We start from the raw sequence: 11245 nt of genomic DNA, 5'->3' as shown, positions 1-11245 counted from the left end.
TTCTGGTGGAACATGATTTTTAATTATTAAACTGAATTGAATAGGAAAGTTATAATAATATTGTCATTGACAGTAACAAAACAAATAATAAATAAATTTTAAAATAATCAAAAAGGAAAAAATAATAATTTACTTGTTCAAAAATTCCTGATTAGGAAGCTTTTAAAGAATTTGAGTAAAAGTAGAAAATAATTAAAGAAAGAATGTGCACTTTTTGACATCACATTTATTTTTACCAAGCAATCCAAACCATTCATTAACAATTGCAACAGTTCATTACAATCTCTTTTGAGATTGCATAAGCTTGCAGCTAATGAACCAAAACTCAGCTTCATGTCATATATAAATACAAACTACATATCTATTTAGGATTTTTTCAAATTTGTAACAGCTTTAATTTGACTTTTTTCATGTTTAATTCTGCTTAATTTTGTTTTTAGTTTGTTTTTATTGTTAATTTTGTTAAGACTGTGCATTAGTAAGACTTAACTCAAGATCTGAAGATGAAGACCTGATAAAGAGCCGATGGGGAGCCGATGAAGAGCCCATGAAGAGCCAATGCTGCTCAGCACCGGCAGGGTGGCGATATTGTTTTAGGGGAATTGATTTTTTAATGGATCTAAATGTTCTCATATTAAAAAAATAATAATAATTACAAATCAAAATCAAAATGTATTTCTATAGGGCTTTTCACAACAGATGTTGTCAAAAAGCAGCTTTTACAAATGTCCAAGTCCAAGCCCCCAGTGAGCAAGCCAAGGGTGACAGTGGCAAGGAAAAACTCCCTAGAGCATGAGGAAGGAATCTTGAGAGGAACCAAGGCAAAAGATGACACTGCGCAATATTAACTGCTCAGACGCTGTTTAACTTCAAGTTCAACACGAAGCCTAAAACACTATTCACTAATTCTAAACTACTCAGCAATTAAAAGTTGAGCAGTGCGCCCTCTAGTGACTAGCACTAGAAATGTCTCAGTTTTGTCCATTGGTCTACGGAACTTGTATTCAAATCTGGACCACGAATCCAAATCCCATTTATGGATTTTTTAATCCCTTGTAGTTGATGAAATGATTCATGTAACTGGTTACCCATTTTGCCGACTTCAAGATAAAGGGAGGGCGGAAAACCTATAGGACCTGCACCTTGAGGACTGAGATCTGAATATCAGTGGCCTGCGGTCTTGCGAATACTTGATTCTTCTTCTGCTCATCCTTACATTAATTAGTCTTTTGTATTATGCAGATCGTTAACAAAAAGTGCAGATAAATTAATCTTGTAAGCTTCATTCTCGTATTCTTCATATATATATATATATATATATATATATATATATATATATATATATATATATATATATATATATATATATATATATATATATTATTATTATTATTATTTTTATTTTTTTTTGCCTAATAGCGCTCAGAAGATCTTAGATTACTAGTTATTACAGAAACTGGAAACCATGGCTAGAAAACGAATGATTTTCTTTGTTAAATTAAACTTAGATACATGGCTAAGGATAAAGAAACAGTATATGTAGACTAGCGTGGACCATTCTATATACCTAATTACAAAGTAAGCAAATATTAAGACAACCCCCTCGCCACATACAAGTAGAAATCAGGAAATATTAATTTATTTATATCTGTTTTATAATAATCTCCTTTTTATCGAGCTTAACTCTATATTTTTATTCATTTGGCTCTATGGTTATTTCTATATTTCTAGGAACACCGTTTTGATATATTTGATTATAAAATGCATATCATTAGGAATTTCTGCCTAATATTTATCCAATTGTTTAATTTTCATCATGCAAAATGACGTTTTACCGCCTCGTTAAACGGGAATGATGATGAATGGTGAGATCATACCGATGTCACGAGCGAGGCGGAGCTGAGACGCCCCCCCCCCGGAGCAAGAATTAGGGGTCGAGAAAGGTAGCCCGCCACAAGCAGGAAACACGACAATTACTTTTAAAATATTGTTTTTCATTTGCATGTCAGCTGCTTTGCACAGACTGCTTTAGAACATGGCGCTCTACTGCACTCGCTGTCTCCGCGTATAAAATCGCAGCCGTGTGGGTCTCCCCAAGGGAGGGGTTCCGCGGTGCTGCCGCTCCTGAATGGAGTAGAGCTGCGTGCCGTCCGCGATGGCTATGGGCGTGCAGTCGAAGAGGGGGTGCTCCAGGAGCGTCGCCGTTGAAAGGAGAAACCTAATCACCGTTTGCAGGTGCGTTCACAGGGTAGCCCAGCACTTCAAAACGGCGAGGTGATGCTACGCCCGCTAGCCTAGAGATGTAAAAGGAATCGCGCTTTTTGGCTTTAAGAATTCGCGTGGATAGTCAGTTTTATTACAATGCACAGGGACGAGTTGTACCGGCCTATGAAGCCAGTGGGCCTATTGAAATCAGGGGTTAAACCTCACTGGAGTGCACCGCCTGGTCTACATCGTATTTGGGATCCTGTAAGTGGGTTTAATTAGGTGCTATATTCTGATTCTTTAAATTTTTATTCATTTACTAACAAACAACAGTGATAGACTATCGATTAGCCTGTAATAACGTAGCCCATAGTTACGTTTGATTTAGACCTCAGACTAACTGTACATTAAAGTCATCTTCGATACGATAACTAGCTAGGACATGTCAGGCTGGTCGGTCTTGGTCGCAGATGCACGTGATTGCTCAAGGAGAGCCTTTTTGGGAACGTGTCACGAGACGTGTGATTTAAATGTGTTCCCGGATGATGTCGTTGCTATGACGACAACCTTCTCCGGCAAGGACGTGCGATTTGCGGGTACCACGGGAGCCGATGCCCTTTGGTTCTCTGAGAGGGAATATGCTACTGTGCTTTTGAGTTTTTTGTTATTTATTTTGTTTTAATTTTTATTTGGAATCCTTGTTTTTAGTGATTCCTTATTCTAAGAAAATGTATCCTTTTTTTTTTTGGTTCTGCATTTAGGATAGGCTAACAGCTCTAACATCTGCAGAAAAATAATGTGGCAATTTACTAATTACTAATTTAATATACTTTGAGATTGCAAACAGTACACTGGTATAAAATAGACTCTGAGTTGTAAATCATGGATGAATATCACAAACTGGTTTTAGGCCTCCTAAAGGGTTGGTTGTCTTTTTGAGGGACCCATTTGACATCTGGGTGCTTGGCTGTAACGCATAGCTGGCTTATTGTCCTGTTTGTACTGCTTAGAGATGAGCTGGCTTTACTGGTGAAGGGAGCATTGTTGCCCATAGAATAAGCCATGGTGATGTCACTGCTCCTTATGTCTCCTGGCTCTGCCATTGGCTGGAATAGCAAGCATGACTTTGCCTTACTGCATCTGCTCTCTCTCTCTCTCTCTCTCTCTCTCTCTCTCTCTCTCTCTCTCTCTCTCTCTTTCACACACACAAACTCGCACAAACACACACAGCGCTTATTTTGTGAGGTGGACTTTAGGTCTTCATTTCTGAGTATGATACAACTGCATATTCCATTACATTATTACATTACAAGTAATTTGCTCTATCTGAAAATCTTGCTCCTATCTGATCCCTTTTTGCCCATAGTGTGCTGTTGCCACCACATCTAAATACCTATACATATACATTACCTACCTCAGAAGAGGAAATGCTTGTAGTAGCGTTGAGTAAATGGGGAGAATTTCCTTCTACCACATTCTACCACTTCTGCCACTGTGTCTCTGCCCCACAGATTCTTTTTCCTCATGCTGTGGGTTCATCTGATGTGTTGACTAATTTATTAGAAACATTTTGGATACAGATCGGCACTCTTGACACCTTGACTGTGCCTGCCTGGCACAGGTATGGTGGAACTGACTGGTTGGTTATGAGTTTGATGCGCTGTTTGCATGCCAGGTTTTCAGTGAAAACACTGTTGGAGAAGTACACAGCCGAGCCCATAGATGATTCATCGGAGGAGTTCATCAATTTCGCCGCTATCCTCGAGCACATCCTTAGCCATCGCTTCAAAGGTAAATAACATCGGTGAAAGACACCGCCTCTGTCATCAGCTCAGGAAGGAATGAGCGAGGCAAAAACATTCCTTCTATTTCTCTTTTCTTGCTTAAAATCTGAACGATTTGTCCCCGTATTCGGTGCTCCTGTGAGACAGGCTCAGGCAGCTGGTTTGATGGTCAGCGCAGCTTCTGGGACTTCATACGTCTGGCGTGCAGCAAGGTGCAGAACAACTGTGTGGGAAGCATAGAGAACATGGAGAACATCAGCACGTCCAGGGCAAAGGTGGGCAGTGCTGCCCTGCTGGAAGGGGCAAGACTTTCTATTGCATAATCTATACGATGAATCGGGTTTGTGAGTCAGTTGTCAGGCCGTGGCCATGGAGACGGAGATGTACATTTGTTTTAATAGCTCTTAATGACAGTTTGAGATGCTGTATTTCCGCAATACACACCACATCTGTTACCCAACATGCATTCATTATTTCCTTTGTGGAAATGCTCCGAGGTAATCCAAAAATAAATTGTTTGTTCTTTTGCATAGGTCACACTGCATTGCATTGAGGGTAAATTTGACAAACTCAGATTAAGACTAAGTGTAGATTAAAAATAATTTCCAGTGTTGATTCACCACTGCCACTGCAGTTTGGTGTGGGATTAGGCAATCTGCATCCCAGAAACCATCTGTTCATGTTTTAATGTTGTTTTAACTGTCTGATTCTTTGTAAGCACCGAAGCACTTGTGAGAATTGTATATAAGGTGCTTAAAAGATTAATTGTGTGTGGGTGTGGGTGTGTGCAGGGTAGAGCATGGATACGGGTGGCACTGATGGAGAAGCGACTGTCGGAATACGTTGCCACAGCGTTGAGAGACAGCCGCACCACCAGGTCAGAGCTCCACTGAATGCACACGTGTGGAAAAGCACGCATGTAGAACAACACACATGGAATTGCATACATGTAACGCTGTGGTCCAGTTCTTATGAGCTAACTAACCTAAGGGATAATTTCCAGACAAACATATCTTTACTGGCCTGCTAATATGTGAAATGTTGTGTGTTCAATTGGTTCATTGGGCATTTATGTCTTTGTGTGTGTGTGTGTGTGTGCGCGCGCGCGCGCGTGTGTGCGCAGGAGGTTCTATGAGGAAGGGGCTATCATGTTACGAGAGGAGGCCACTGTGCTGACCGGTATGCTGATTGGACTTGGAGCGATTGACTTCAGGTAAGATAAAAAACAGCGTATGTGTGCGCATGCATGTGTGGGTGCATGTATGCATGCGTGTATGGCTGGGGAGTGAATGGAAGAGGAGATGTAAAGATATAAGGGTCTAGAACAGTCCTGGTACAGTGGGGGAGGGATTTTGATAGGTCAAACTGGTCCGAGGTCCTGAGAGGAGGTGTTCCGTGCATCCTGAGAGGAGGTGTTTCGTGTGTCCCCAGTTTCTGTCTGAAGGGAGAAGCTCTGGATGGTAAAGCTGAAGCTGTGATTGACTACACTCCGTATCTGAAGTTCACCCAGAGGTGAGGAGCCTTGTCTCGTTGTGGAAGATTCGTTTTGTATCTGCTCTTCTTCGTTTGCCAGCAAATTCATATTTCTATATATCATCATATTAATATTTACATTTACTTTTTCGGCATTTGGCAAACACTCTTATGCAGAGAGACTTACGAAATTGCTTTGTCATATACATATCAAACAGTGCACGAGAGAGTTGATAGTCCTATTTTTCACTCACTGTATGTAAAATTAACATTAAAAATGTGTGTTGATTTAACGTCGACCTGCTCAATTTGTAAAGAATATCAGGAAAACAGGCTCCAGAATGTGGCCCCACCATAATGCTCTGCACACTGGCAGCGTGTCAGACCGCTGTATTGTTGCCTGTTTCCCTTCGGTTGGAGCTGGTGATTAGAGAGCTGTGTGGGTTTCCTTCCTGGAGAGGCTGCGCTGCTGTCCGTTATGGTGCTGTTGTTTGATCTGGTGCCCCCAGATGTCTCAGTCTTCCAAGCCTCTGCTGAGCTGCTGCCTAGCTGGGCATAATCAACCAAAGCAGATTGCTACCCCATGCAGACTGCCAACCCTGCAGACAGCCATCCTGTGCTTCTCAACACTCCTGGCGTGGCCAGTATGGTCATTTAATAAGAGTGTGTGTGGGACACTTGTATTCCACACAACCTCATCAGACCTTCAGATTTGGAGCTAAAAAAAAAAGCGGGGCATGAGACAAGTGTAATGTATGCAAGAAGCAGATCCTACTGCAGCGTACATTGATTGGGGGGGGGGGTTCCGATCTGACTTGTTGCTATGACTACTTGTCCCTATACTGACATATACTGTTGCTGTGGGGCCCACTTGCTATGACACTCCAATCTCTGCTGTGCTTTGTTGCTGGGAGCTCAGCAGTAATGCTGTTGTTGGGTGGTGTGTAGCTATGACTACCTGAGTGACGATGATGACTGCTGCAGTGTGGATAGCAGCAACAGTGATGACAGCGTTCCAGAACATCCCTACCTCCCACTAGTAACAGACGAGGAGAGCTGGAGCAGCAAATGTCGCAAGATGGAACAGAGGTTCAAGATTGTCAACGCCCAGAAGGTTGGCATATCTATACACTGAACTGATCTGATATCTACATAAAATTACAGATCGAGAATTACCCTATTCTCAACAAATACATTATTTCCATTGAACTACATACTGCTGTAGTTGGAAAATTGCTGTGACTACACTGAAGTCTTAACAAGGGAAATCGCTATGACTACACTGAAATTTTGTGACATGTTGAGGACTGTGTGTTTCTGTGTGTGTTTCTGTGTGTGTGTGTGTGTGTGTATAGGGGTATCTGGAGGAGCTGGTGAGGCTCAGGGAGTCCCAGCTGAAGAACTTGGAGACTGAGAATAAGAGACTGAATGCTAGACTGGAGGAGCTCCAGCTAGAGAGTCAACAGGAGAAAAGAGAACTGGAGGGCATTATCCTCGAACTACAGGAACAACTGTGAGTACAAACACACACACACACACACAGAACTGGAGGGCATTACCCTCAAACTACAGGAACAACCCACTCTTCACTCACTGTATATCATCAGTTTATCTGTGTTTGTGTACATGTGTGTGGTTTTGTGTGTGTGTGTGTGTGTGTGTGTGTGTGTGTGTCTCAGGACAAGTCTGATTCCTGGTGAGCCCCACCCCCTGTCTAAGGATATGTCAATCCCCCTTGTTAACCAGTGGCCATCACTTCATACTTACAACAACCAGGAGGAGAGGAAACACTACCGCAGGTGACGGAGAAAGAACACTGCTGTCTGTTAGTTCATCCTGTAGTTTCCTACAGAAATATTAGGCCTGAACTTTCTTCTGATAATGGTGATTCTCTGTAAAATGTCCCCTGGGTTTGAGAACAGCTTTGTGTGCAGGAAAATTGTCATTTGATACACCAGTGCTCTATTTATCAGTTACATGACGGTCAGCACCATGACGATGTAGCAGGGTGTTTGACAAAAACAATCAAATAATTTCCTTGGAAAGGTTTCTGATTATAGGATGTTTTGATAAAAAAGTATGCTTTTATAAATTTTCTTTAAGTTCCATTAAAGAATTAAAATGTACCTAGCTAACTCATTAACTGTGAGACTCGCTCTTGAAAGTTTCACAGCTACCAGCTATTTCCTAAATGCTTCAGTCCCTAGCTAACATCATTTGTTAATTTGATGTAGTGTTCTGCACTCTTTCTATAAAAACCCACAGCAGAAGTTTACTGAGCCCTGAGCCTCTCTCGGCACACGTTGGCTTGGACTCCAATTCCCAGAAAGCCGAGAGGAAGAAGAGTAATTGCCAGCCTTGGTGCGCAGCAGGTACAGCCTCACAGCTGATTGGAGTGACATTGTGTTCACAGATCAATCACAGATAAACAGGACATCTGCTCTTCAACTGCTGTGAATGGTTTACTTTTAAGTGTGTAACTTTTTGAATGTTTACTCTTTCTCCCTGGTTTGTTTTCCCCATTCCCCTGCGTTGTCCTTCTTCTCAGGTAAAGACTACACTCCCTCCATGTTGGGTCTCTGTGGCTCACTGGCCTCTTTGCCCAGCTGTAAATCTTTACCCAGCCTGAGATCCACAGAGTGCCTGGTAAACATTAGTGCAGAGCCGAGTCCTGCTCTCACTCCCAGCTAGGGGGCGCCAAAAACCCCATCTCACTCACGCTCACATGCACGCACATGCAGAAATGTGTTTTATCAGCAGATACATCCAAAGACTCCATGACTAAGCACCATCTAGCAGTAATGTTCCCTGTCTCAGTCTGCTAAACAGAAGTGTCCTCTTTCACCATCTGTGATGTGTGTTTGGAGAGAGGGCTACATGCCGAAGAGTGGCTAAAGCTTTCTTTATTTCTGGACAAGTGAACGTTTTTGTGTCCAGCACCGTGGTGATGCTGGCAGTGTGTCTCAGTCCCTGCGTGTCTCTGAATGTCTTTGCTGTTTGGTAGCCCTATGTGGTACTCATGATGGACATGGATTGTAGACTATGACCCTGTCTGTGGACTATGCACTCAGCGACTCAACTCCCCTGGAGAGCTTCATGCTTCTCTTCACCTTGGGACCTACTTTCCTTTAAGAATTGAAAATGCAGTCATACAGACATATGCATTTACATAAAGTTCATACACATACAAAACACGGTACAGTGTACATGCATGACAGGAACAGACACAGACACACACACACACACTCTTACATAATAGTCAGTGTCTGTATTCCTAAGCAACTCATTTCACACCCCCTGTGATGGAGTGGTTCACAATCCAGCAGTCTCACAACCTCAGCGCAACTCTTCTCTAAACTGCATGCATGCTTGGCCTCGGAGCTTGTGTAGTGCTGGGGGACCCCCCACCCTGTGTGGCCTGTCCTCTCGTAGGGCTTTACTGTCCATTTGAGAGTGGTAATATAAATAGGAAGACGTGACTTTAAATCTGTCCCCACATACACGGTTGAAGATGCTGGATATGAGAGAATTCAACTGCCAAAAGATGCACAGAGCAGTGGCCTGTGTTGTAATGTCACAGAGGTGCCAAATGGCCTCATAAAAAAATGAAATCTGTCTATCTATCTATCTATCTATCTATCTATCTATCTATCTATCTATCTATCTATCTATCTATCTATCTATCTATCTATCTATCTATCTATCTATCTATCTATCTATCTATCTATCTATCTATCTATCTATCTATCTTCATACCAGTATACCATGTGTTTGACATCTTTGTCATTAGTTTGTCCAGTTTGTCTCCTTATGGTAGCATCTTTACTGGATGCCTCCTGTGTACTCAGCCTTGATCAGACAGAAACTGTTATAACACCCATATGAACACTAAAGCAGAGATGTCATGGTAACGGGAAAGATAGTTATGGGGGTAATCACATGTATTTGGAAACTGAATAAATGAAACTGGATAAGGTGATGAGTTTTTAAAATAACTTTCACTTCAAATATAAAGATTTCTAATTAATAGTATGTGCGTGAGTGAGAGAAAGGGTCATGCCACACACACAAAACAGTTGGAATTCTTAGCATTTATTAATTTTAATATGTACTTACAGGTTTTCATTTCTACTAAAAGTCTGGTATTTATTACTGCATTGGAATGCACTATGCTGTTCGTTATTCTAAATTGCAATAAAACTGCCTCCTCTTTGTCCCTTTTTTATTGTTGTTGAAGTTGGACATTGTCTCACATTTCAACACTCACTCACCTCTCCATTCTCCCCTTTCATTCACCAGAGCAGTGCAAATTTGTTACTGAGGAGTGGTCTTATTTGTTCCATCCTGATAAGCAACTCTCTGAAGGACAGTTATTTAGACAGCACACCTCAGTCACGTACTAGCAGGGCATTGAAATAAGGTGCAGTGACCATGGCGACAGTGTCTGTTTACACAAACACGTAAGAAACCACAGCAGTAAAAAGGCGCCAGGCCACAGCTGCAGTTAACTCTTGCCAGAGCCTCTCTGGTGCCTACTCGAAGAGGCATTGTGGATCAGCACCTTTAGCCTTGGCAGGTGCCATATTTTGCCATATGCGTGCCAGGCCTACCCACACAGGCAGTCTAACAGGCAAAAAGAGGCCAATGATGAACAAGACACCATCAGTGAAGAGATGGAAGACAAGCAAGAAAAGAAGCACGAGAACAGCAAAGAACAAAGAACAGGTTTTTGTTCCTCCTGTGTAAGTATTGTGTCCTCTGCTGAACTGGCCTTAGCAGCTCTTGTGGCTCGTGTGCAGCTTCCTAGAAAGCAAAAAGCTTTTGCCACTGTTGGCCCTCTGTGGTATGGGTGTATCTGGAGCTGCAAAGACTGTGGCCTGGAGGTCAAATAAATAATCAGTGTCCATTATAGGTCAAAGGTTAGAGTCGTTTGTTAATTTAGAGTTTCACAGTAGAAAGTGCTCCACACAGAAAGTGTCTGGATGTTAAATGGATCCTGAGGGGTTCAGAATATGTTCAGAAAACAGGAAGTCGAGGCCTTAATAACGCTGTGATGAAGGTGATGCTCTGCTCTTACCTTTGGTTTATCTCTTCTTGTGGAGGAGAAACTGAGGGTGTTAATGTTCTTTGATAACAAGCACAATCTGCCCAGTATTTTATGTGGGTCTTGATAAGGCAATATGCTAATGTCAGTGCCAAGACTGGGCAGTTAGTGCATTGGTCTCTAAAGATGTGAGTGTCTGTCTATGAGCCCTGCAGAATCTCCATGACTGGATTCTGGAGGCTCTAAGGACCAGTACATACGCTTATCCTGTGAACTTCCTATGCATGATACTCTATTAAAAACTGTAGTAATATTATAAATATGTATTCATAATTCTCACTGAACAACAGTTCTGATCAGCCCTATTCATCAGAATTTCATGCTCCGGTTCATATATCTATCTCATGGACACTCCACCCCAGGCTAACCCGAACTGCAGCAAAGTACGAGCAGTTATCTTACACAATGCATACAGCAGGAAACCACCCACAGGGAGCTGACTACAGAGATACACCCAATGCCCTATCTAAATAAACACCTGTATTCTTTTAATAGTGGATATAAAAGAAAGTGAATGTATTAAATTGACAAAACAATTAAAAGTTATTTTCTTGCACTTTATACATGGGTAAGTCAGTCATTCCAATTTAATGTGAAAAGAGAAAAAAACATACATGGATGGACTTATTTTCATATAAATTCAAGTCATATAAATATTAATTCATATAATGTAAAATGG

The 11245-nt window shown here is 41.8% G+C and overlaps 1 protein-coding gene across 1 annotated transcript; it reads left to right on the top strand.

Annotated features, from left to right (window-relative positions):
* The first annotated feature begins 1907 nt into the window (after window positions 1-1907).
* rundc3ab (RUN domain containing 3Ab) lies at window positions 1908-9676 on the top strand. Its single transcript, XM_027009172.3, has 11 exons — window positions 1908-2235; window positions 3881-3996; window positions 4137-4264; window positions 4781-4866; window positions 5113-5202; window positions 5421-5501; window positions 6411-6576; window positions 6818-6975; window positions 7142-7261; window positions 7728-7834; window positions 8011-9676. Exons 1-11 carry the CDS (start codon window positions 2156-2158, stop codon window positions 8151-8153), a joined length of 1275 nt encoding a protein of 424 aa, XP_026864973.2. The 5' UTR covers window positions 1908-2155; the 3' UTR covers window positions 8154-9676.
* The last annotated feature ends 1569 nt before the right edge of the window (window positions 9677-11245 follow it).

This window comes from Electrophorus electricus, chromosome 15, assembly GCF_041902795.1.
Source record: "Electrophorus electricus isolate QZ-2024a chromosome 15, ASM4190279v1, whole genome shotgun sequence".
Lineage (NCBI taxonomy): Eukaryota > Metazoa > Chordata > Actinopteri > Gymnotiformes > Gymnotidae > Electrophorus > Electrophorus electricus.
The sequence above is the reverse complement of the archived record's forward strand: the minus strand, read 5'-3'. Positions and strand labels throughout refer to the sequence as shown.